Below are 26,852 nucleotides of genomic sequence, written 5' to 3'. Positions count from 1 at the left end.
TCGCCTTATGACACCTAGTTTAGGCTCCAGTGACCCCAATATAAAACAATTGAAATAAGAGATGCACTCTCCCCAGTGTGTCATGGATCTGCTTTGGTACCGCCATTACATGGCTGAGCCCAAACTAATTCAAAATGATGTGTAGGAGTAGTCGGCTGTCCTCTGAATCTCTTCCAAATGACCTCATCCTATCTTCTAAGGCTTAGCACAGACTCCCTACAGAGGAAACTTTCTTTCAGTCACTGCCCACAGCTCATGACCATATCTGAGGGTAGACACGTAGATTAGCCATTAAATAAACATATTTGCATTTATGCACAGCTCTCTTTTCACTGTAACAGGTTGGTACAGCATCTGAATCTCTCAGACAGCGGTTCTAGCCGGGGAGGTGATGCGATGCTTGAGCTGCGAAACATGGAAGACAGGGTGGACGACCTCTGTCTCTTGGTGGGGGGGATGAAAGCCATGACAAACTTAAAAGGGGGAGAGACTGGTAGAGGAAGAGGTAGCGTGAAGACATGGTGAGGATGGTGTTTAGACCGTTAACAGATGGAATACCAGTAACAAAATCAAGCTGGATGTGGGACCAGGGACGTCTCGGAATAGGGAGGGGCTGAAGATGCCCTGCAGAAAGTTGGGTGGAGGCCTCGGTCCGGGCACAGACCTCATGAGCAGAAACAATCTCACGGACATCCGACCCACTGACTGCCACCAGAGGACACGTCGGAGGAGTTGGAGGGTCATATTTGGGTCAGGATGCCCCGAGAACAGGGAGAAGTGTGCAAAGCCTCCTGACGACTTTGGGAGGGAACGACCAGCAGGAGTTTTAGAAGGTGCTGGTTCAGCAGACAGGGCAGCACAAATGGTGGAGTGGGAAAACTGTCTGGAGAGCGCTTCCACCTTAGCGTTTTTGGCCCATTTGATGGCCAGCAGCTCCTGGTCCCTGACGCCATCTTGGTAGACCAGAGGAATCTTATAGAGAATGGACTCCGGAGTGGGCGTTCTGTGGGAAATTTTCTGGTCTTGGGAATGAGACAACAATACAGACAGCTGGGACTCCAGCCCAGGATTTGACAAGACAACAAGGAGATGTGGGGGCCATGTCGAAGAACTGCTGGAATTAACAACTGCTCCCCCAGAGAAGGGAGGAGACGGAGGAGCTGTAGATCTTTGGAGCTGGAAGGGTTTAAAATCTGAGTATATTGCACCCTTAACCCACAATCTATGGGGTATGCTTAGTAATTCTGTCCATAAATATTATGAACACAATCGAAAAAGAATCAAAACCCACTATGAACCAAACTTTTTTCTCTTAATCTCAAGCAAGCTCTTACTACGATTATACATGGATCAGAAATGACTAAAACCACATTACAGTCAGTTATATCACACAATTTGCAGGGCATGCTGCCATGTGACAGGAGGAGCAAACAGTTGCTATCCTCCGGTCTGTTTTTGGAGTAAAGGTAACACTTTTTAAAGAAGATTTTCCAGCTGAGCAGTGAACAATCACAACAGCAGGTGGAGTTTTCCTCACTCCAAGGAGGGTCATTGCTGCTTGGTTTGGGGCTTGCAGTGTAGCAGAAACAGCTCTCCTTCCCATGTGTGGCATGACCAGGGTATGTACCAGCTGGGGACAATTTATAAAAAACAACACACATTTTGAGATATGACAAAAGATAAACCTCTGTGGTCTACATGGAACCCAGTCGGTTAAGAAATCACACTAAATGGTAACATATTTATTTTTTTATAAGCTTGCTTCTGTTACCCCAAAGATTCCAAAAATACATTATTATATCTTTCATAAGCTTTTTCATAATTTTACAACTATCTAACTTGAAAATTCCTTCCTCTCTTTGCTAACATAAATCCTGTCACTTTTTCACAAACATGAGACTCTTATTAAGTCTCCTTCTGTTATATGGTTTGCAGGTGTAGTTTAGTAAAAAGAAAGTAGATCCTACACAAAACTGGTCATAACATGGCTGGTGACTTTTTTTATTGTTCCTTTTTCTGGTTGTTGGTGTGTTTTAGTTTTTTTTTGTTTTGTTTTTTATTATCCTGATCATGATTTCTCAAAAAAAAAAAAAAAAAAACCAGCCATAGGTGCCAAATGTATGTGCCACTTATTTAGATTGTAAAAGAAAGGGAACATGTCTCCAGAACTGAATAACTTAAAACAAAACAATCTAAATGGCAAAAATTGCACTGCAGGTCAAATGAAAGATATTTAGATATTCTGTGTGCACCTGTTCAACTGCTGGTTAGCGTAAATATCGAATCATCCAGTAACATGGCAGCAAATCAATGCATTCAGAGGAGAACTGCAAGACTGCTTTGAGCTGACATGTTTGAGCAGACTCAAATAGCCAATTGTTACAACTGAGGGATGCTGAAGGGGCTACTATTTGCGCCACACAATTTGTGTGTGTTTTCTAGTGGTTTTTGTTGTTTTTTTGGTATCTCCTACCAAACATTTAGCTGGTGCAATGCATAGTTCACTGCAAAGCCCATAGCTGTGGTTTCAGGTGCTTTCAGGTCATAGTGAATACTCAGATGCTGAGTGGGAACAGTTTATGGTATATTACACCAGTAAAACAAACCCAATTCTGCTTCCTGCCTCCATGAAATTTTACTGATAGTAACCACTCAGCAAATACACAGTGACAGATGATGTAAGACAAACCAGACAAAGCCTGGGGAAAACTTGAATGATGACTTGTGCTAAGGAGAGCTGATGTGACACATTGAGTCATACTGAAGATATTAGATAGCTTCGCTTTTTTTTTTTTTCTTTATTGTCAAGAAATAGTCAAAATGATATATGGGGTGACAGATTGGGGTGAATTTTGTTAAGGTTTTATGTCCTAAATCAAAAGAGAGGTTGGAGACAAATGTACTATCAGCAGTAGAGTCTGTCTATTATTCAGCTGCTGGGGTTAAATAAAATAACAGAGCAGACTACCTGTTGGACCAAATGAAGCGAATAAAAGTCAAGTGGTCACAAAAAGTGTTATATGGAATGACGGAAAGTTTATGAGCTTTCGCTGCTGACAGAGTCTAGCTATCTGTCTTCGAGCTTCTCTGCTGAATCTAAATGCTATGTCATGAATTTCCACTCAGCAGAAGAACAGTTTGGACAACTTGGTTTGTAATTCAGTTAAGACAAACAGCAAAAATAATACCAGCCCTGTCCCACTTGTATTCATTTTCTTTTCTTTTTGGCTATTTACAAGTTGTTGCCCTTTGAAATGATAATGCATCTGGAATCCTGCTCTACTTTGAGGTTAGTTTTTGTTTTATCGACTTCTGTTGCTCGAGGGAGTTTTACAGAACGGCAGAGTGTGTAATCTGGAGTCATGTGAAGATGAACCAGGGGGATTTTTCTCCTCGTGTTTTAGATTCTACTGCACCTGCAAGTAAATTTGTTTTTATGCAAAGTAATATATAACAAAACATTCATTCAGTTAGGAAAATCTCAAAATTAAACTTGTAAAAATATGCCCCAAACTCCTAAGCATATTAATGAATACAAATGTTTATTCTGCAAGTGTCTCCATATCATTTCAGTCGCACATGTATGTAACAGCCAGTGCTTTTTTTCTGTTGTTTTTTTTTCTAAACCGTGTGTGGTACAATATGACACCAACACAACATGATCATGCCCAGCTGGGATGGAGTGACTAATGCCTTTCAGCTCATTTGGGCCACTGAAAAAACATCTCAGAAAAAAACATCAAATTACTGTTTTAGAAATTCTTAGAGCCACACCAAAAAGTAATCAAATGTCTTCATCTAATTTGTTGTCAACTAGAATTAAACACAGAAAAAATATGTTTTTTATTTAAAAAGGGGGAGCATGACCCAGGTCTTTAATCTAGACATTGTGTTTTATATATATCTGGCTTATATCTTGCATTGTTTAAACAAATTCATCCCACCAAACACAAGCCAATATAAATGCCTCACATGTAGCAATACTGCAATCTTCCCAGGAGCAAGGAAAAAATCCCTCCCAGGGCTGGACTGTGCAGATTCCTCAGTCAGACCTAAGTTAGTCTGTTAAATATTAAAGTTCATGACTGTAGAGAAAGACAGTCATGAAAATGTATGGTCTGTTTCAAAGGTTGCCAGGAGAGCTTACGTGTGAAAAGTTGTATCTGAACAAATCATATGTCCATAAAACGTCTGGAACAATGTTCTTTGGACACATGAGACCAAAATGTTTGGCCATAATGCACAGTTGTTAGGCAAAAACAAGCAAATCAACACCTCATACCAAATATCAAGCATGGTGGTGGAGGCGTGATGATTTGGGCTTCTTTTGCAGCCACAGAACCTGGACACCTTGGACATTATGCTCTTTACATACTACTGAAATGGGTTATATCTTGCAGGTTTTACACATCCCATTCATCCCACTAAATATAAAAGCTTCAGATATAGCTTTTACTCTCACATCTTGTGACTGGATTGGCATTTTAATGGCATTTGGAGTCACTGAGTCGATCATGAACTCCTCTGTGAGGCTGTCTGTCCAACAGCTAAAGTTCGGTGCAAATTAGGCAGCAGGAAACGATCCTACGCACAGCAGCAAATTTAACAGAATGACTCAAAAAGAAAACAGTCAAGGAGTTGCAATCCAGATCTCAACCTGATTGAAACACAGTGACAGAACGTTAAGAGAGCTGAGCCTAAACGATCCCTGCAAACCTCATTGAATTGACACAATATAGTAAAGAAGAGTGGGCCTAAAACTCCCCAACAATGATATGAGAGACTGATAAATACAGAACATCACTACTTCAAATTATTGCTGCTAAAGGTGGTTGTACGTAGAATCATGAGATGTACCTGGTTTTCAAAGGACCCTATGCAGTGTGAAAAACTCTTTTATATGACTGTATCTCCTGAAAAATAACAACAACAAAATAATAATAATAATAATAAGCCAATAGGACCAAACACATTTTCTCCGTAACAGAGCGTACATTGTGGAACAAAGGCCTGTGGAGGACAAGCTAGCACAAAAGTGCTGCCAGACTCTATTTTTTATTAACTACTGTCAGCAGCTTGGTCTCCTGCATGGTCTTATAGTACAAAAACACCACAGGCAGACAGTATTTCTAGATTCTCTGTGAGTTGTCTTGTCATCCACTGATTCTATAAAAGTACAATGTTCCCTCATACTTCCCTAGCATCTAAGTATTACCTAGTCGTGGGATTTGCAGGAATCTGGCTGGCAGCCACCTTGTATGTTGACCGTGTTGACTACAAAGCAGCTGCTCGAAGCTGACTCAGGATTTCACAACTTAAATTTCTCCTAGCGACTGCCGCTTGCCACTCTCTCTTAAATTTATCTGTGCCTTTGAGTTTTCCCAGCTCGCTCCGGCAAGGCGTTAAATGGACTGGGACGGTGTGACATCCACTTTCAGATGGCATTGACCATTGGCTGAGAAAGGTGGAGGACACAGTTCTATTTCCATCTCAGTCCATTAGAGAGAAGGAGACTGGCATCGAACAATTCAACTCCCTGAAGATAGAAGGAGACATTAAGGGAGACAGCGTGCGGAGGGGAAAGAGGATAGAAAGAATGGGAACGTGGAAGACAAAGATGGAGTGTGTATTTCTGTGTGAGAGAGAAAAGGCAAGCTGGGGAGAGACAGTGATAGGTTGACATGGGGGAAGTGAGATGTGACAAGCTGAGAGAAAGAGATGCTCAATCAGTGCTGTCAGGTTTTCTCGCAATCACAGACAGCCTGCAGTTGGAGACTGCAGGCTGTACTATTGATGATAGGCTGCCTAATGACAGCTAGGCGCCCAGTAGTGCTGACTAAATAATCAATGGACTCATTTGTTCACACTGGTGGAATATTTTTAAATACACATTTCATGATTTTTATTGTATACGCCTGTGTCAGAGAGAGGTTTGTGAGAATGGATCATTTGAAATGGCGCAAGAACACAGAACTTGATTAAAGCAGCTTTGTCTTTTTGTGGGGTTGCAGTGTTTGGTATAAATCTACTGAAGGCATGCTCCTTGTCAAAAGTAACAAAAACAGCCGGTAGCTCTCCATTTGTCTGCTGTAGGTGACCGAAATAGAGAATGAAACTGCAACACCTTAGGTGTGAACGACACCATTGGATTTTCACTCCTCGTGTTTTTGTGTTTGCAGCCCTGGACACCACCAAGGATCCGTGCCAGAATGTGAAGTGCAGTCGCCATAAGGTGTGCATTGCTCAGGGCTACCAGAGGGCCATGTGTGTCAATCGCAAAAAACTGGAGCACAGGTAGGAGGAGCTGCAGAGCTTCAATGCTTTTTTTTTTTTTTTTCAAACGTGTCGTAGATTTCCAAGTGGACAGGATAGTGTCAGCAGTTAAAAGCACTAGAATTATCAGTTGGAGAGTTAATGAATAAAAAGTAGCTTTTATATAATGTTTGAAAAATTCATGGTTAAATAGGCCATCTACCAATCTTTTACTGTCTTACTCTGCGTTGTTGCTGTTGTTTTTGGACTTTCTTCCAATGTTCTCAGATTAAATTCTGTAGGTTTCGGTGTACATAGGTCATTTGTAAATCACTATCACCTTAATTTTATTGTCTTGAAAAAGGGCTATGTAAATAAAGCTTTAATTATTGGCTAATTGATTGGCTAACAAATTTAAGAGGGCTGTGAGGTGCCATGAGCGGAGCTTAAACTCTCCTGCTGAGCAAGCTCTAGTTAGAAATGGCTCAGGACTTCGGGAGGAAGATTCACACAAGAGAAAGTGACAGAATGTCCAGGAAGTGTATAAAGTTGAGTGAGAATATGTATTAATACTTGTAACGTCAACACTTTCTTGGTGGAAATGACTAAAACCTGGGCAGCTGGTGAGTGGGAGAAGAGATGAATAAGAGCAGGTTAAGAAAACAAGTTTTCAGCTGAGACTCACGTGTTGCTGGTATTTGAAAGAATTCTCAAGCCCACTGAAGGTACTTTTAAAAGTTGTTTTCATTCCCCACTGCAACACTGACATGTAGAAAACAATCTATGAGTTACAACTTTTAAATGGAAATAAACATCCTCTGTTTTGTTTAGCAAAAGTGTTTTTATTTTTATGTCTCAAACAGCTTTAATGACATTTATATTTTGCACTGCTTTAGAACAGGAAAGTCAAAACTGGCCTGCTAAGACTCCGGCCAATTGGATGACTTTGGAAAAGGAAGGCGGGCATACGTTTTGGAATTTTAACTGTGTTTTTATAGGTTTTTACAGCTTTTCTTACTGATAAAGACCTTCCCCGTGGCCAATTTCACTACAGTATAGAATGAATAGATAAACAAATGACGGAAAAGTTAGTTTTTCACTATCGATTATAGAAATTTATGGGATTGCTTTTTCTTGTACACTGCCTACAATGGAATATTTGGCTTATTTAGGCAATAAGCTATGAGAACTTTTAAAGTAATTTCACACATTTATTTCTTACAATTGAAGTTGTGCTGATAGATTATTTCAATTACTACAGCAGCATTTCTTTATCATGAAGAAAAACTGAGACATTATGTTGAAATTGCATATTGAGATATCTCAAGGATTAAATGTGTAGTTTAAATGTCTTTTACAAAAACAGAAAGGGGAGTTTCACTGGCCCAGATCAACGTGAGCACTATGTGGTCCTCAATGTGCTTTATGAAAGTCGCCATGGAGATAATACCAGAATATGAAGCAAAAGGAGAAAGATGGTTGCGCTGAAGCTCTGAAATTAGAGATATTAGTAGATATATTAAAGAAAAAATGGCAAGAGCTGATCTTTTAAATGGACCCGTGTTGTCCTTTTCTAAATCAGTACGAGATACTTTTGTCACATATTTCAGAGCGCTATATGCTACATATAATAATAGTCGTGACTTATCTTACATGCACATCTGACTGACAGAGCACGTAGCTGCAGTTGGTTAAACATTAGCCACTTGTATTTGTAATATTGCGTTATGGAGCTGAAAAACGAGATCTTTTAATCTTTTTTTGTACCAGATACTTTGATCAAAAGCAGTCCTAGGGACAATTTTGTAATTTTGCCAATATAGTGATGCGTCAGTAGGGTTTATATTCTGATTTCAAATGTTGCCCTCTGCACAAAGACCCTTCAGTTGTCTGTGAGAAACAGTGAGAAGCATTTATCTGTTCTCTCACCCATTCATTCCACTTTCTCTGAAAAACAAATGAGCAGAGTTGGAGGCTGAAAAGAATTAATGGAGTGAATTATTATTACCTGCAAAGTCTATCTGCAGCGACAGGCATTTATCTTTTTCAATAAAGTGCTTCATTTACAGAGTCACTCCAGAGACGAGAGAGACTGTGTCGAATAATGGGTAATAAGCAGGAACGCAACCGCACTAAACCGTCCTAGCATCATTAAGTAGCAGCCGCAGAAGTCGTACAGCAGGCCCTGTGCTTGTGCCCGCCAAACATGAAGTCAATCAATGTGTGAGGGCAAAGCAACCGAGGGGGATTTCATGAACGGCGCATCCAAATATTATCAGGCACATTATGACTTTCTAGCGGTTATAATCAAAAGCGCCTTGTGGTGTTTTGTAGCTTGCAGGATGTATTAAATGAGACAGAGTTGTAATGAAAACAGCTTGTTACAGAAGATTTGTAGCTATGTGTTTGACCTGTACAAGCCGGCAAATATTATAGGGCCAATTCATCCAAATTAGAAAACATATTCACTTACTCTTTCAGATTTATAACATGTAGCTATGCAGAAAATTTCTGTTTCTTTTAACAAGGATCTCAGAAGTTTGCCCCTGAGCTTTCTGGAATGGAATTTGTTTTGTGTTGCTCACAACTTTGAGAAATTCCACTTAATGCATTCAGCAGCAGCTGCTGCTACATTACATTTCACACACTGTGAAGACTCTGTCGTCCAAGGAAGTTTAAATGCATTCAAACTTAATAGAAATAAGACCTGAGCAAGAGGAATCTGGGGTTGCTGACAATCCTTTTCCAATTTTCATCAAGCACCTAAATCAGATAAAAATGTAGTTGCTTGAAATGTTTTGTTCAAAAAGTAAATACCTCCAGTGAAATACTATGAAAAAGCCATACTTTGAGTTTAAAGCTACTTAACTTTTAGTTTAGCTGTAATTATATGATAGATGAAGTATCATACAGTAGAGGCTGACTAACTTATTGGCCACTACTGCCTCTTTGCTGATCTTTTTTATATGCATTTGTAGCAGCCGATAAATCAGAAGAAGAAACACCCTTCAACCTTGTTATGAGTTTGCCCACCAGAGGGCACTCTTGTTATAAAGCCACAAATACAACAACCAGCTGGTCCCAGCAGTCCAGTAGAGGATAAATGAGAAAATAAATAACCAGACTTAACACATTTAAAAAAAAAATCTGTTTATATTTTGTGTGTCTGAAAGAAAAGTATTGGCTACTATATAGAAATATTGGATTTTAAACAGACATCTGGAATTCACCTCAAAACTGCTAGTCTTCGGTGATAGTTTATGATTGACTAAAAAGTGAATAGCTGTGAAAGTAATGGCATCAGCTTCAGCTGTACATGTAAGATTTTCTAAGAGCAACATGGCAGTCAAACAATCCAGAATTGGAACCTAAGAGAGAATTGCCCCAGATCACTACTTCCAGAGTGAGGGAAAAGACTTTTTAATGCCTTACTTTTGGACAAACATGAAGACGTTTCTTTTATCTGATGTGCTTGCTGATTCTGTGTATGTGCATTTTTATGTCCTGACCAATGAAATTAAAGTAGATTTAGATAATGCTTTATAATATCTGCCCCAAAAAGTGCTCAGATTTGTTTCAAGATGGTGAGATTTCTAGAAAGACTTTAATTTGATCCTCAGAATGTTAGCGTGCCATGCTAACATTTAGCTCCAACTACTCGGTTAGTGAGCTGTGGCTACTCCCAACTTGTGTTCTTAGAGTCAGAAATGGACGGATACCTCTGATATATTTATTTTTTTGCGTTGGATTTCAGAGGCAAACAGTCAGGGCAGATGGAGGTGCACGAAGGCAGCTGCAAGCCTTGTCCTGTGGCAGCCTCCTCACCTGTGTGTGGCTCTGATGGACATAACTACGCTTCAGAGGTAAAAGCACCCACTCAACATAATTGCTTTATTTATTTTTGCTTCATTACCAAAAACATGCACCATAAAAATCCTGAAAAGAAATGGAAAATGGACGTGACATCATTTTAAATAATGAGATGAGGCCAGTCAATCGCTGTTTCCTGCTACACTGACATATACGTGGGTGAAGCAGGGCAGCACAATTCATCACTGTTAGCAGGAGGATGAGTGCAAAGGCACAATGTGGCCAAGTGATTAATGACTGACGTCGCTTTGAGCGCATCACTGTATACTGGCCAGTGCCAGGAAACTTTATTGATTCATGTATAGTTTTTAATTTTGACCTTGCATGAGAAGACAGCAAAAAAATGACAACTCAATTTTGCTATGTTTCTCTAAGTGCAGTGTCTCATCTGAATGACCAATCTCTTTTCCTGCGGTCACCCCCATAAATATTTTAACTGCATCCTCCTCTCTCGCTCTGTCTGTCTGTTTCTCTCCTTACAGTGCAAGCTGGAGCAGCAGGCTTGCCTCACAGGCAAAGACCTAAGCGTCATGTGCTCCGGATTTTGCCCTTGCTCCACAGCCTCCGTTTCCATAACGAATGCCGACACAAAGCACGGCAAGTGTCTTTTCTTCACCTCCTTCGTGTTTGTGCATTTCAATTTTGGGAGCCAGCATCATCGCTGTCAATCTTCGTGAGTCAATAATTCAAAAAAGGAAAGTTATGATGCACTGTTGGCCACACACGCATTCTTCTTTACGGATAGGCCTCGCAGAACAGCTCAGCCCGATGCTTGCTCAATATTTGGCATCAATACTCACCAATTTCAGAGATTACTGTTAGCTGAAATCCCCCTCCCCCCCAACCTCGTGGTTAAACTGGTCTTTCAATCATGTACTAATTAATTATTTAGAGTGTACACTATCTATGATTGCAGCCAAACAGTATTGATTGTCTAGATTCTTGGGCATGTGAAAATGCCGATTGATCCAACGAATGAAATGTTACTCCTGCTTTTCGTCTGTAGTCTTGAGTGAGTGCTTAGCTACTGAGAGTGGATTTCTGTTGGATAGCAGCAATTTGCGGCCACAGAGTTAATTGCGAAATAATGTTTTCTTTGATTAGCACATCACGCACTTAAATAAATCACAGTGTGAAAAACCAGCTGTACAGCTCAACAACCACTCTACTGTGAGGAAAATCTGTCCCTTTAGTTCTGTTCACTGTAGGGGCATTATAAAGCAGTACTGAGTCTGTGCTTGCCTTTAGGGAAAGTGACTCAGGTTGCTGTTAAGTGTCTGCCAGGATTTTGAATGTAGGAATTTCCTTTTTCCTCCTTCAGAGAGCTGCACTGGGCAGGACCTGGCAGACCTGGGTGACCGTCTGAGAGACTGGTTCCAACTCCTTCATGGAAATGCGAAGCAGAATAACTCTGGCAAGCCTGGAGCTAGCACCGCTTCAGGTTAGAAACTCACCAAACAGCTTTATTCTCTGCATCCTCCAAACTTACAACTCAATTGTGCAGACAGAAAGAAATCAAAGTAAAATGCTTTAATAACCGGCAGCACTGGACAAGAGCCTGGTGGCCAGCTGCAAGGACTCCATCGGCTGGATGTTCTCGAAGCTGGACACCAACAACGATCTGTATCTTGACCACGCTGAGCTGGCGGCTATTAACCTGGACAAGTATGAGGTCTGCATCCGACCCTTCTTCAACTCCTGTGACAGCTACAAGGATGGGAAGGTCTCTACAGCAGAGTGGTGCCTCTGCTTCTGGAGAGAAAGTGAGTGGATTGATTTTCTCTGAAGAAGCAGAGAGAGCGGAGTCTATTTTGAGTCAAAGCTCTAAACGGGTGAAATAAAAGCTAGGTTAATCAAAGGAAACACTGGGTATGCACTGAAGTGATGAAACGGGCTGCTCATGAATGCTATGAAGTGTGATACACAAAATCTGTTAAAAAACAGCGTGATATTCTAAGTCAAGGATTAAGGATTAACACATTGAAATGTGGCCACATATTGGAAGGTGGTAAAATAAATGTATCATCAATCTGTGACATTGGGCGAGAGGTGGCGTACACCGTGAACAGGTTTCTAGTTCATCACTGTGCCAACAGAGGAAAAGAGCCATTCACACTCACATCCACACTCATGGCCAACCTTATTCTGGGAAATACTCTACAGAGTGTTCTGCTAAAAACAGACACACTTAGCATGTTGTAGTGGGGGAAAGCAAAGAGCTTTTCTTAATCCAGAGTTTGAATATTTTTGCACTTAAAAAACAATAACATTTAACCTGGTGTTCTCTAACTTCATCTACATACTTTAAAGCACAAGGTCCTCTTCACTTTAGACTTTGTCAGTTTATAAGATGTGTTTGAATCTGTTTATTCATCACTAAACTGTAGACAGATCTAAGAAAACAAAACTCCCCATCATGATTGGCATATCTCCTGCTGTCCAATTTGGGACTGTTTTTGTCATGTGGTGTTTTTGTCTTTGACCAATTGAAGGTAATTCTTCATGCCTCCCTAAAGCTTGCCCACAAATGAGTTTTGTCTCTCTACCTTGTTAAAGAAAATGTATTCCTCACTTGGTTTAACCTCAAAAGCCTTCTTTAGCTGTCAGTATCTCTCACTGCTGGTCACTACCATAAAATACAGACTGTATCTAAAAGATAGACATCTGTATTTTCTTTAATTGGCCAGCAGGGGGTGAGTCGTGTTGTTGTAAAAAGATCTGATTTTATTCTCTACAGGGTTCATGGGAATGAACCCTCACTTAATCATTTCAAGCCTTACTGAATACATCATTATGTTTATTTCCCATATGGAAAAGAAATAGTAAAAACTTATATGATTTACTCATGGAAGTGGCCACTTTCTCATTACTTTCATATATTGTTTTAGTAAGTATCCAAAACATACAAGTTTCATTTATGTAATTTTTCAAGGGATCTTATATCTGTTTTCACTCTTATATGCTTTTCATACAAGTTTCACACAAGACAGATACAAACTTTATAAGATTTATATATATCTTTTCCATATGGGTTTGTAAAGTACAATCTTCTTTATACTACAGTAGTAATTAATAACACATAGATATTATTTATAGAGCTGGACAAGGTTTTTTTTAACTATTTCTGTTTAGTCACAAACAGTCTGTACTGGTTTTGAGCCATTGCGCTCTGATCAGTAAGGTTTAATGAACATGTAATCACAGTAGACTCAATTAACGTGGAAAAACGGAGACATTTTTGTTAAAATTCCACTTATTAATATGAGTAAATATGCATTAATTTTCTTGCCTGGCCAGCTTGAGGTCAAACTGGGTTAAAAGAGTTTGACATTAATGAGGTGGTGTGCTCAGAAAATTTTTCGGAGCTTGAGGATCTTCATAGATGCTATCTCACACATAACCTTACCTTCAGCTACCCACACGTGCCCCATCTGACCTTTACTAAGCAACAGGATTTTTCTGGGACTACACTCATTTGCAGGCTGATTGACCCATCGATCAAGTGTTTAACCTGCATGCAATATATTACTCTTTAAGCTGTTTTTTAAAAGCACAGCACATTTATATATTTTCTCCTTGCGGTGTGACTTGATAATAGAGTAAAGAAGATCTAATAATGCACCTAGTTTTGTGCAAACACAAGAGCAACTCTGTGAAGAAGTACAGAGAAAGGTTTATTGGATTGGGGGTCAATACAAAGTGTCTTCTTCTTCTTTGTTTCCATTTCTGTCTGTTCTTGAGGTTCAGCTTGCTTTCTTGTCACTCTCGGGCTACATCCATATGTTCTTTCAGGCAAGTTCTTGACAATCGATCATCCTCAAGGGAATGAAATATAAGACTTCTTACGCAAATCGATACGGACAAAAAGTGTAATTATGAAGAGCATTGATTCAGATAAAGTTTAGGCAGAATACTTTTAGGTATTGTCTGTCATCACTTTTCTCATTTGATTCTCACAGAGCCGCCATGCCTTGCTGAGCTGGAGCGGATCCAAGTGCAGGAGGCAGCCAAAAAGAAGCCGGGTAAATACATTTTTCATTACAATACTGTGCTGTTAAATATATATTTGAAGGTTTTTAACCACTACGCTTGCATAGGAACATATGTTGAGCAGGATCTTGTTGCTCTTTTAACTCAGATCCTTTCAAAGACATACAGCTCAGCCATGAACTGTACCATCAAGCTGGTGTGTGCCCTCAGATTGGCTTTGAGTCTCTTGGTGAACTTATGTAACAAAGCACTGGAAGCAGCAGGCAAGAAGCTGTAGAAGGCTCATTAAAGAGATCACAAGCACACGGCTAGGATTAGGCCCTAATCAGGCTGGGGGGGGGGGATTAGGGGGCAGCACTTGGCTTTGGGAGAGAGCAAGGCTGACACAGAGCAAGGCCGTCTGGCCCAGCAAGAAACACCACGACACAGGCTCTACATACTGCGTGCTCAACATACTGTACAACACAGCGGCTTTTCTTTCTTCAGCTCCAGACCTAGAGATTGGTTCTCCAATCCCTGAAGCCCACTCGTCTTACTTATTGTGATTGTTTTGTTTTTTTTCACAGAATTGGGGTGGGGAGGGTTGGAGCTTGTTAGAGAGCTTTGCTTTGGGTTTGACAAGTGTCCTGAGGGATGCTGAAACAGTGGAGCTCTGTCACAGAGGCTGTCACTATATTTTTATATGCCACTCTGGCAATAGAAGGAAACACACCACATCACCAATTCGTATCCACCAAACATATGTGTGTTTGTGTAAAACAAACAGGGAAAGTTTTCACTGTCTCCATGGCATTCTCTGCCAAAAAGCTGCCTCTCTATCCTAACTGATGGTCTTATCACAGGTTCACTAAGGCGTGCTGGCATTCTCGTTTGCTGCACTCATTTCCAGCATCAGTATCAGGCATCTGTGTGTGCTCAGGGTATCAATATTCAAGAAATGGCTGCGTGTTTGTATGTGTGGGTCTTTGCAGGGATGTACATTCCCAGCTGCGATGAGGACGGCTACTACAGGAAAGTGCAGTGCGACCAGAGCCGAGGGGAGTGCTGGTGCGCGGACCAGCACGGTGGAGAGATGATGGGCACCAGAATCCATGGCAACCCCGACTGTGGTAAGAGGATGGCAAACAAATACTTTCAATCTCCATCTCTTGAAGTCGTGTTTTGTCTAAATCCTTAAAGTTAGGTACTTATCGCAAGTAAGATGATTTTAGGCAGTTTCTAATGAAAATCAGCTTTATTCAAATAGATTTCTCAAGCCATTTTTATTTTATCTCTTTTTTATTATTGGTAAACTTGAAATTTCACTTTTCATATTTAAGATTAGACAGGTTGTAATTTTCTCCTTACATTTCTATGGTTTTCCATTTGTTTTTACACGCTCTGAGCTCTCAGTTGCAAACTTGAGAAGTTTTTACATTTTCTGCAGTGCAGGAATTAATTGCTTCGCTCATTCAATCCCTTTGTGGATTTTAGAGTCAGAAGAGCTGTACCAAATTATTAGTTTTGTGTCAGAGGAAGAAAAATAGTATCCAAGATACAGTCAGTACTGCTTGTTTTGTTTGATCAAAAGTCAAAATCCAAACAAAATTAGCTACCGACAAGAAAACAGGCAATTCAGCACTAATGGAAAACAGCTCTTCCTGCAGAAAAATACAGGTCAATTGGCTGGACCAGAACACTGTCCAGAGTATTAGAACAAATCTCTTGGATAGGTTTGATAAGAAAAATAAAGAAAATGCAGATTTATGTGTACTGAACCAAAGATACAACAGTTTCTGCTTGACGCATGAAAAACTTTGGACAGGCGAATTGTTTATCACTACACGATCTTATAAGGGTCATGTATCACTGGTATTCAATCTATTAACAACAAATATGGTAGGAGCATATTTGAATCCTGGCAGGCGGGGGTGCTTTCATCAGTTCTTTTTATTGAGTGAAAATATGATATATATGCATTGTATGGAGAGTCTTATTTACCATCTTAATCAAGCCGTAGTAAAAGAGTGGAGTGATTTCTGCTGCAACTGAGGACTAGAAGCAACATTTTCTCTCATTCTATTTGGCAGACCAAGCAGTGACTAAAATATGGCATTTGGGCCAGATCATCAGGACTGAGCTCAATGATGGTGATTCTGTGTAGCTCCAGTGTTGTACGCAGAAGCAAATGTGCTTTCAAACTTGTTTTGCATGTCTACAGATGATATTTTATCTTTCCCCTACTCCAGATTATACAGATTATTTGTTATGCTTTTAAAGTAAAACACAATAAGCCAATAGGATAGACAGGTGCACTCCAAACATTTATGACTGGTTATTTATGTGGCAATTAATAGATTCTAAAACTATAGCTAAAATGGTTTTAACTAAGCCTACAGTAAGGCATTGAATATAATTTCCATATACATGAGTCCACTAGGTTCTGCTTTGGTCTGAGTGATGTTTCATCATCAGATGGAGAGCTTTAGTGTCCTTGGTGTGTCTGCATGCTTGCCAATTTTCTGTGATCATGCAGACTTACCCGCAGAGACTTTACATTACAATGGACCAATTGTGAATATGCCCCAGGCGGCAGACTTCAGAGACGTATAACAGGAATGACTACTCGGCCATCAAGTCTCCAGCTGTCTGTGTTTGTGTATGCAAGAGAGTAAAAATCAAAGCTTTAGTGACATAAAATATTGTTCTTATTTCAGGAAATAAGTCCTGTTTGTGTTGCCGTGTCTGTGTGGTTCTTGTTTTTTTTTAATTTCTTTCTGAAATTAAGTTGATCTGATCCACTTTTTACAGATGAAGTGATGGGATATTCTGGAGATTTTGGAAGTGGAGTGGGATGGGAAGATGAGGAGGAGAAGGAGGCGGAGGACAACGGGGAGGAGGCAGAAGAGGAGGAAGAGGAGGAAGGTGAGGCAGATGATGGAGGATACATCTGGTAGAACTGTGTGACCCCTACACGGAGAGCATGGGTGCTGGCCTGAAAATCTACAGAGACGGCTCTCTCCTAAAAGCTAAAATTTATGGGGTTTGTGCTCGGGAGGTATGGGATTGTCCTGGTGGGATGTGTAGTGCTTGGCAGGTCCAGTGATGAAACGATGACCAGTTTGTTTTTTTGTCTTAGATATGTGTAATTGCTTCATTCTATTCTCTGTTTTTTGAGCAACAGAGCTTTTTTGGTTTGTTTTGCTGTCCTGAAAACCAGGACCCACTGACTACTGCACCATTGGTAGCTGAAGTCCATCAGAATTCCTATCTTGTTCAAGCGCCATCTATGCATATAGAGATTACCAGTAATTTTGTATTGTGTAAACTGTTGCTTGAGTATTAGAGTTGTTGTCCCACTGGAATGACTAGAGATCAGAATTTAAACAAACAGTTTGACATTTTGGGAAATAAGCTTATTTATGTTTTTTTTTTGCAGAGGTTAGATGAGAAGCTCATTACCACAGGAATAACGACCAGGGGAAGACAGTTGCATGGATCTTTCTGTATAGAAAAAGAAACAGCCAAACATTTAACATTCATCCTAATAGCCTAGCAGGGAGCTGGACTCAATCCCAGCCATCTAAAGGGGTCTCCAGTACATCACAAGACCAAAAAAGTTAACATTTATATCAAGTTTGTTTGAACCTTATTTTAAAAAGCGCTAGGGGAAGAAACAGTCTGACACATCATTTTCTTTTTCCCACTTTGTCTACAAATGAAAATGTGATAATTACTTACCTTAAAAAATGCTAATGCCTGGGTTAGGATACCTTTAAAAGTAGCTACACTAGCTGATCCTGTCTGACATGAAACAATCTGACAAATGGACCAGTAGTGATCACATTAAGAGAATTATAGATCTGCTTCTCCCAGTAGCTCTACATCTGTTTTGGTTCCTTCTCACCACTCTCATGACACCATTTTCTGTCTCCGAGACACCTGAAAAGCAGGCACTACCTCCTGATCAGCACCAAACAGCAGATATACACATTTACTGTAGCAGCTGGTGATAACAGTGGAGCATTTAGCAGCTAAAGGACCAGATATTTCCCTTAGGAGTTGGTAGATCAAATCACACAGTTACTAAAGCAGAGTAAATACTGGATTTACATTTGCCAGAAGATAGTCATGAATGTGATAAACGCTAATATTCTATCATTGGTTATGTAAATAAGTTCACTATGTCAGCTGTGCCCACAGCTTGTTTCCTCTGCCTCGGATGGCTAAACAATTTCACAGTAATTCTGATCTCCAACTTGCCTATTTAATGCTTTTTAAGTTTGCTTTCCAAAATGTCAAACTTTTCCTTCGAAGCAGCTCAGCACAATGTAGTTATGTATTTCCAAACTGATTATGTATATAAATCAAGTGAATCAACTGTGACAGAAGCTTAGAGGATTTCAGGTCACTATGGTTTCAAACTATTTTTGTGAAGGTCAAAGCAGTTTTTAAATTGTACATGTTTTACTATTTAAGTGGATGCACAGAACTATATACAGTACCTTTATTCCCAGATGGATTATTGAAAACCTTAAGAATGTACTTTAATGACCCAAACGTCACCCACAGTAGAAACCACTAGTCGCTGTCCTCTGCTGACTCTGAAATCATGTCAAAGAATGTGACACAGATATTTGTTTTCTTTGCAACTTGAAATACTGTATTTTGTGTTTCTAAAAGGAAGTGTGCATTACTTGAAGTTCTGTGTGTATACTTGAATTTACACTGTATTTTTTTTTTCTATGAAAATATTGTTGCCATGTCTTCATTCTTGCTATCGATAGGCCACACATTTGTTTGTTTTTAGTATTGCATGTTAGTAAATAAGAATTTAATTCTTGGCTGAGCACTTTACTAATAAAGGCAATGGAGCCAAGTCGTATGTTGACTTTTATTCTTACACAGTATATCACAGATTAAAATGATCACTTAGAGACGGATGTTTTAGGAATCGTAGTGACGGTGGCACCGAGTCACACGCTGTCTTTCACTATATTTGATTGTGAGTATTTTTAGATGATCCTGCAAGACATGCAAAGAAAACTGTGCTCAGGTGCCTGTGGGGAAATTACTGTATAAGATAAAGCTAAATTAACTGTCCTCATTATACTGGGAGAAAATAACCTGAAACTTAGCCTGCCACACATAGCCATTTCTGCTTATACTAAATCATGAGCTGGTTGTGTAAACATGAATAGAACTATGTTCTTATCAACTTTCCCCAAAATAGTGCATGAAACACAGAAGGTTGTCACAGCTAAGGCATGCTAAAGCTGTCAGTACATTTAATCATGTTTAACAAGGCATTGACAAAAACCAATGTCATCATGCAGCCTGGGAATATTTACAGAGATATTTGGGTGCCATCTCATGCTAGAAGAACAAATTACAGCAGCTGGCTGCTAAATGAATGATAAATGTTTAAGACGGCACTGTTTGAGGTCAAACGGATTACGCAATTGGGAATGAATGGATCTGAACTTCGTTACTTAGCAATCCTGCTCAGTTAAAATCCTTGGATCAAACCACTTTGTCGTGAATAGGGTCTGACGAATCTAAATGCAAGCGTCAAACGTGCAGCGATTTCAAAGCCAGGACTAAAAAATTCAAAGTAATTTCTCAGAAAAGTGACAACCAGTGAATGGCCAAAAGAATTGAGTTAATGTGGTCACTTCTCTTGGAGAGTATTAGAAGTCTGGCAGCGCTCTGAAATAGCTGCAGTCTGCTGATATTACGGGGTGCATCACCATAATTAAGCCTGGAGATAAAAGCATTAAAGCCTTGCTACACGTCAATGAGTGAAAGGAAAATTTCCGTGATGTGCTTCGGCTGAAAAAAAAAAAAAACCATGACTGCATCTGCTTGAGTTGCTTGGGGTATTTAATGACAGGTCTGAATCAAAAATTACTCCAAGATTACCAGCTTGGGGCTTCATTTTGGCTGATAACTTAGACACACACACAAAATGAATATTTAGGAACCATCTGTAGCAGCAGTCCCGAGTCTTGCGATTCTATCCCCATTCTTATTTTATTAGTAAAATAATGTTTTTTTAATCATTACAGTTTGGAAAGGAGGTTTATTACTTCTTGTAATAACTATATTAATAATTCTGTTTTGTAATTGTATTCCATCTGGAAAGATCAGGTTTCCCAGTGGCATTAAATTAAAAGTTAAATCCTGGCTCCAAAAATCCATATTTATAGCAATTCCACCTGAAAAAGGAATACTAGCATGTGAAAACCAGTGGAAAAAGAATCAATCAAAGAGACAGGGCCAGTTTGGTCTATAAAAAGCAGGTTTTATTACATGTCAACTGCTTATTAAGTAGATCAAACGTTCATATCGTTCTGTGTGGGTGATGTTATTTAACATGAACCTATATTCACTGATAACTGCTGAAAATATCAAATCCAGTACTATACAGTTACAAATAAGTCCTTCATAGTGTTTTTTTCAAGGGCAGTAACTGTACAAGCATTTACATCAGTATTATACATAATTTACATGTGTTCGGTAAGTGGTACACAACGCTGTTGAAAGGAAAAGCAGTTTGTTAACACGCATGCTACATTTTAGTAAACAAACGAGACTCCCTGTATGAAGTCTGTTTTTATACACATCTTTTAATCTGGGTTGTAAATATTCCTTCACATATTAATAAACCACATATCTAAACTGTAAACAAGGGCTGCTGAAAATATGGTGCAAAGATCACATGCCTCTCTTCCTGTTTTTGTACTTCATGTTTCTCGTAATGAGGATATAAATGTATACAGTGCGTTGTAAAAAATTAATTAACAAAAATCAATAAAATATTTTCATGCATCGACTAAGAAAAAAAAACAAAAAAATGAATCAAAAGCAAACTTAAATGTCAAGTATGCTGAATAAGATTAGATTAATTTGTGTAGTTAAGCATGTAAACGTTTGCATGTGCACTCTTGTATCTTTTCAGACAGTCATAAAGTACCTGCAACACTTGAACCTGGGTAGTTATTGAATTTAATTTATATCTCAGGCTCTAGATACAATGAATGAATAAATAAATAAAACCCTTTTTTCAGTCTCTTATTCAAATATTGCTGCTTTAACTTGGACTTTTTTCTATGCTTGATTCAAGTAAGACCATGAGGAAATACTGAGCAGAGAGATGAGACACTCTTTTAGTGGGTGCTGGTTAAGACGAAGATGAAAAGACTCAAAAATACATATATTCTTTCCTAGTCTGACCTATATTCTATGAGGGATGGTTTTTTTCTTACAGTCTTTGTAATACAATAAAGCAAAGGACAGCTTTTTTATCTTTCAATTCTATACTGGACGGCCCATAAATAAGTCGGTCCTCCTGTCAAATTAGCTGCCTTCAACCCAGATCCTCAACGCGTACAGGTTGATTTCACAAAAACCAACAAGCCAGCTTCATTAAGATGCCGAAAGCAAGCAGCACATTAATCACAGCACACTTATCAACATGATGTCTAATTTCACTCAGTGTACGCCATCATCTTTTCATTTAACAATTTTTTCACCTTTCTTGATGACCAAAAATGAGATTTTTATGTTATTTTGGCTCAGCACTCAGCATTGAAGATGTTTTTTTGTTGAAGTCCCAACATCTGGGCCTGTTAATCCCAAGTCATTAGCATACATCTTTGGCTTTATGTTTTAAATGCTAAGGCTGTGCACTAACAGACAAAACGAACTAAAAAATATCTTCTGTAGTTTCTTATTTATCTACAAGAACCTAAAAATCTAAACTAGACCGTCTTAACGCAATTAGCTAGCCCCTCACGATCCCCTTGAGCCCTTCTGTTTCATCACTCGCTCACTACTAAATTCCAAGATAAACACAGAAGTAATGCAACACTGAACCGTGCATCTCTACATTACTGCATAATGCATGGCTGTAATCTGGTATAACGCAACCTAATTTATATTTCATGCAACTCAATTGTCTCTCAAATTAATAACACATTTAGGACAGTTCACGTGGATTTAGGAATTAAAATATTCTTAGTAGTAAGACCTGAAATTTGGATGGGCTGACACTCACTAAGGATCAAACTTCTACATCCTTTTTGGTTAAGCTCATCTCTTTGTCAGTCGATATACTGTGATAACCATCTGAAACCTTCCCCATAGCCTTGTTTTTTCAACACGCTGCACATGAAAATCTCCAGGGGTCGAGCATTCAGCTCCTTCAGCGACACATTTCCCTGTCAGTTACAACAAGGATCAATTAGAATGACGATCATATGTGCTCCTGCATATTTCTGTGAATTAAGAAAGAATCCTCAAGACATGCCTACCTTCCCGGTAACTTGGCCATCAAGTGCAAAAGCTCCTCTAAGTCCTCCTTCGCTGATAGCTTCGGGGCGGTCAATTTTATTACCTAACACCAACACTGGTACATTGACTATGGTCTCATCTGCAAGGAGAGCCTAGAAAAAATAAAAGAGAGACAAACTAACCAGCAATCCATTGCTAACACACAAAGACAGTCCTGTGTGGGGGAAACCGTTTGTAACAGCAATGTTTAACCTTACATCAAGTTCAGTCTTGGATTCTGTGAGTCTGTCATGATCTGCACAGTCTACAAGAAAGACGACTCCATTCACAGCTGGCAGGTAGTTCTTCCAAACTCTTCGTGCTATAAAGAAGGGAAAACGGCTGTGAATTAGCTGCCTTTGCAACAACTCAACATGAGTCTCTGAAATGCAGCAGTCTAACTATAAACCCTTGAAAATATAATTATGTCCTTTCTCCTGTAGAGAAGCGGTAGTTCACACATCCTCACATCTAAATACACACAAATACAGATTAACTATTTTCAGCTAATATGGCTAATTACGCCTCAAGTCAAGTTTAAGCTGCTTGCCACTAATAGCAATGATAAACAGTGTTACTTATCTAATTTTAAAGTCTAATTAGACAGCAATGGACAGATGTGGAAATAGCATTTTAATTTGACTGTACAAATCAAATATGGGTTTTTGTCTTACCAACAGATTTAGATCATTTGGATAATGATTTTCAAATGAAACTATAGAGGGTTAGTTTTCTCTATATTTATTTTTAATAGCACTGGTACAAATTCTAATTACAATACATCCTGCCTTTAGATTTTCTGTTGACATGTGTACAATGAATCAGATCACTCAGGATTCAAGCGTGAATGCATGCGCTAAAAATATCAAATTGAAGAAAAACAACAGATCAGTGTGACGGGGGTCTACAGAGACATCATGTGGCAGCCATGTGCACTGATTTGTCAACCTGTCAGTTTGGTTATACATGTTTCTGATGACAGGAGGTGCTACCGTTGAAGATAACATAGGCAGCAGTCACTAATCTTCAACTTTTCAACTTACAATAGTACAAGTATATTTTGTGATCTAGTAAACCCGTTTCCTCTCCTTTCTGTATTTAATAAACGTTAAAACCAAATGAATGGGGCGATGTGAACACATATGCTAAAGGTTTGAGAATCAATCAGATGCTCTAAGCCCACAGAAATGTAGTGTTGTTGCTATCCTGTGCTAAATAACATAAATAAATAACACAAACAAAATAGATACAAAAATTCAATAGCGTCTCACTGCCAGCAAAAATGGAAATAGATCTCACCTTGTACATGTCCTCCGAGATCAAACGTAGTAAATGTCATGCCACCGATTGTTAGCTCTTCAGAAGCTTTGTGTGAAAGAAAATACACCTGAGATGTTTTCGCACATGAGAAAATTTGAGATGCACAGACAGAGGAATGTCAATGACATGCAGAGACCTGCACTGCTAAAAGATGATGTTAGACTAATCGCAACTTTGAGGCCACAAATTAAAGGAGCCCCAATGATGGTGACATACAGCAGGGTGGGAAGACTGCCAGCTATAAAGTAATAGGCGGGGTCACTTTATGCAAAGATAAGGCTTAAAGGTGTCAATCGCTTAACTAATAAAGACACAATTTTTTACTATTACACAACACATAAGACAGTCTATATGACAGGTGACACCTTTATAAGAGAATGTATAAAAGTAATAAAGTATATGTTGAGGAACACTACAGTACACTATCAACACTTTAATGAAATACTTGCATCTTAAAAATAAATCAGCCATTATCTATTTACCATATAATGACTGTATAAGCAGCACAATAACAAGGCCAATATCACATGGTTTTAGGAGCATGGTATTTTTAGAAGACAGCGCGATCACAACCTGTGGCCTAATATAAAGAAAAATCCAAACCAACACCTGGAAAAACAGCACATGGGTAATATGCACTCTGAGTATCCCCTTACTTGGATGCAGTGTTGGAACGTGCTGCCCAAGCCTGTCATCTTTCAGCATGTGTAGGAGCGTTGTTTTACCGGCATTGTCCAGGCCCAGGAAAACTAGCTTCCCACTCTTTTTGTAAAGACCTGAAAGGATTCAGAAGAATTCTTATTTTATTCCACTTCACGCTGCGCTGCAGCTCTATCACCTCTGAGTTTGCTGGTCTGCTGACCTCAGAGAATGAGACGGGACATGTGGGTGAAACAGCTCAGACAAGAGCACGACCATTAAGGGACTTAAAAACAAATAAAAGGATCTTAAAAAAATCGAGCGGCTACATTTTGCACCAGCTGGAGGCGAACAATTGGAGGCCTGGCTAATTTAAATAAAAAGTATATTATAGTTATTAAAATGTGATGTTTAAAAAAGCATGTATTACTGTTTCAAGGTTGCACAAAGTTGACAGAAGAGGCTTGATTTTTGACAGCAGCCTCAAATGTAAAAAGCAAGATTTTACCACCGTGTTTACGTGAGAATGGAGCTGTACAGTAGGATCCATTTTCCGACCTGAATTTGTGATTATAGTGCTGTGGTGAGTTTTTAACCCAGACTGGAACACTTAAAGAATTGCATGCCCATGTTTGTAAGGATTTGATTTCCAAAGCTATCTATATGTTGAAAATCTTGCTACTATAGGCAGTTTATATAAGCTTCAACCAGATTGATTAACTGGTGTAGGAGAAGTTAGGGAACAGACATATATGCATATGCTGTGATCATTATAGTAACATGTCAGTGCCTGAACAAAATGCACCAAGCTTAGGATGGGAGTACTTAGAATGGGGTACATCATTTCAGAGCAGCACACAGTACTCACCTAAGAACTGTAAAATACTACTAAACCCCCTGTAGATCCAGTCAAATAAAAATGACATCCTGACAGCATGCACCTAAAACAAGAAACAAAGCAGTTTACTAGACAAATTAAAATATGAAAAGCATAGAGATGCCAGCATTATGATGCAATGTTTACATATTTTCTTAAGAGCATAGTGGGTTTGATTTGTTTATCTACAGTGGACTGGAGACTCCAAGCTTATCGATTTCTTTTAGCAACGTTTCCACATAGCAGAGAAATGATGTACAACTAATGCTAGTGGAGCGGTTATAAGGGAGTCTATAAGGATTCTGACCTACACAGAATCAATAATGGCATCAAATAAATTTTATAAACATACATCAACATTTATGTAAGTAACTCCCAATACAATGTTTAAGCAAAGTAGTATTTATTGCAGGATTTCTGATTTGCAAAGAAACATATCTTTCTAACAGATGCCATTTTGGCTGGTCAAACTGAGTCATCATACCTAAAATTGGGCAAGTAATAATGTCTGCAAGAGCCATGCCAAAAAGTGATTGTCTGCCAAGTCTAATATCTTTGCTTATATTGGTAGTGAACAGGATTTACAAAGGAAATATATATCAAATAAAGAAATTTTGCAAGTGTCTTTATGACTTTGAGTTATTATACCTATTCTGTGTTCTACACTGTGCTCAATCCAGACCTTTTTGGCCACTTAAAAGATCCGTATACAACTGTTTTTGTTAGCATTTTAGCAATTTATGCTGTCCTCTTGTTCAAATTGTCCTTGAAAAATACTTTTTTATGTCAATTAGAATTTTTACCTGGATAAATAAAAAAAATCATATAAAGTGACTTTGCCAAAAGCTGATTGCAGCTTCTACCATGTGACAGGAATTTTTCTGGTTCAAAATTACTTGATATCATTCATTAGAGATATGTTTAACCATTATTATAGGTTAACAAGTCACTTACAACAGCTAATTCCTTTTCGGCACTGGTCGAAATGAGTCTACAGCTCATAACATGAGGCATCGATAAGGTTTTTTCATATCTGTGACATAACAAACTGTTATCTCCTTCACCTACAGGTGTAGCAAGGCAACTAACGGCGATGCTACCCATCTGTACCTAATGAAATATTTACAAAGACTAATTGTTAGATCTGACTTAATGTTTCCCCATGAAACGAAAGCAGAAACAGTGGTGCAGTTTTAAAGGACACCGCAGTATTTAGCTTCCTGCTTCGGCAAGTCTTGTGAAAGATTACCCAGGTCAGCTAGTTAGCATTGACATTGTTAGCCCCGGCTCTTTCTAGAATCTGACCACAAGTGGGTCAAGACACTGTTTAAGAAACGAAAAACCGCGAGTGAAACCCAACATAAGAGACAGCAACACCAGAACAGGCTGTTTCCCATTGACTTGTTAAATAAAAACGACAGTACTCTCTGAGTTTAGCTCGCTTACCTGCAGCACTGACAAGCTGACAGTTCTCGGTAGTATCGCTGGTCTCCTTGGAAACAGTCAATCAGGGGCCTGCTCTTCTTCCTCGTGCTTTAGAGTTTATCGCATGACTTGCATTGGTGCCCCCTCCCGTCGACCAGACGCAACC

General features: G+C 39.1%; 2 protein-coding genes across 3 annotated transcripts in view; one reads left to right on the top strand and one right to left on the bottom strand.

Annotated features, from left to right (window-relative positions):
• Positions 1-18,270, top strand: part of LOC120738057 (testican-2-like) — a 44,184-nt gene extending 25,914 nt beyond the window's left edge. Inside the window, exons 4-11 of the mRNA XM_040039093.1 lie at positions 6,180-6,294; positions 10,007-10,115; positions 10,605-10,719; positions 11,444-11,563; positions 11,667-11,885; positions 14,082-14,144; positions 15,084-15,221; positions 16,903-18,270. Coding sequence (XP_039895027.1) covers positions 6,180-6,294; positions 10,007-10,115; positions 10,605-10,719; positions 11,444-11,563; positions 11,667-11,885; positions 14,082-14,144; positions 15,084-15,221; positions 16,903-17,048 — 1,025 coding nt within the window. The 3' untranslated portion in view covers positions 17,049-18,270. The remainder of the gene's footprint in view (positions 1-6,179; positions 6,295-10,006; positions 10,116-10,604; positions 10,720-11,443; positions 11,564-11,666; positions 11,886-14,081; positions 14,145-15,083; positions 15,222-16,902) is intronic.
• Positions 18,271-20,374: 2,104 nt separating this feature from the next.
• sar1aa (secretion associated, Ras related GTPase 1Aa) lies at positions 20,375-26,798 on the bottom strand. Of its 2 annotated transcripts, XM_040039104.1 has the most exons (7): positions 26,708-26,798; positions 25,253-25,325; positions 24,402-24,521; positions 23,725-23,790; positions 22,644-22,747; positions 22,407-22,538; positions 20,375-22,313 (listed from the first exon to the last, which is right to left on the bottom strand). In XM_040039104.1, exons 2-7 carry the CDS (start codon positions 25,308-25,310, stop codon positions 22,197-22,199), a joined length of 597 nt encoding a protein of 198 aa, XP_039895038.1. In that variant the 5' UTR covers positions 25,311-25,325; positions 26,708-26,798; the 3' UTR covers positions 20,375-22,196. The 2 variants fall into 2 exon arrangements, with proteins under 2 accessions (XP_039895038.1, XP_039895039.1); XM_040039105.1 differs by lacking the exons at positions 25,253-25,325; positions 26,708-26,798 and having other exon boundaries at positions 23,725-23,812; positions 24,402-24,462.
• Positions 26,799-26,852: the final 54 nt, after the last annotated feature.

This window comes from Simochromis diagramma, unplaced genomic scaffold, assembly GCF_900408965.1.
Source record: "Simochromis diagramma unplaced genomic scaffold, fSimDia1.1 OVJJ01000402.1, whole genome shotgun sequence".
Classification (NCBI taxonomy): domain Eukaryota; kingdom Metazoa; phylum Chordata; class Actinopteri; order Cichliformes; family Cichlidae; genus Simochromis; species Simochromis diagramma.
The sequence above is the reverse complement of the archived record's forward strand: the minus strand, read 5'-3'. Positions and strand labels throughout refer to the sequence as shown.

Coding starts and splice junctions, on each gene's coding strand:
- sar1aa (XM_040039104.1), bottom strand. CDS start 25,310: ATGTCATTTTTATTTGACTGGATCTACAGGGGGTTTAGTAGTATTTTA. Junction 23,791..24,401: donor CGTTCCAACACTGCATCCAA/GTAAGGGGATAC, acceptor TTTCACACAAAG/CTTCTGAAGAGCTAACAATC. Junction 22,539..22,643: donor AATCCAAGACTGAACTTGAT/GTAAGGTTAAAC, acceptor TATTTTTTCTAG/GCTCTCCTTGCAGATGAGAC.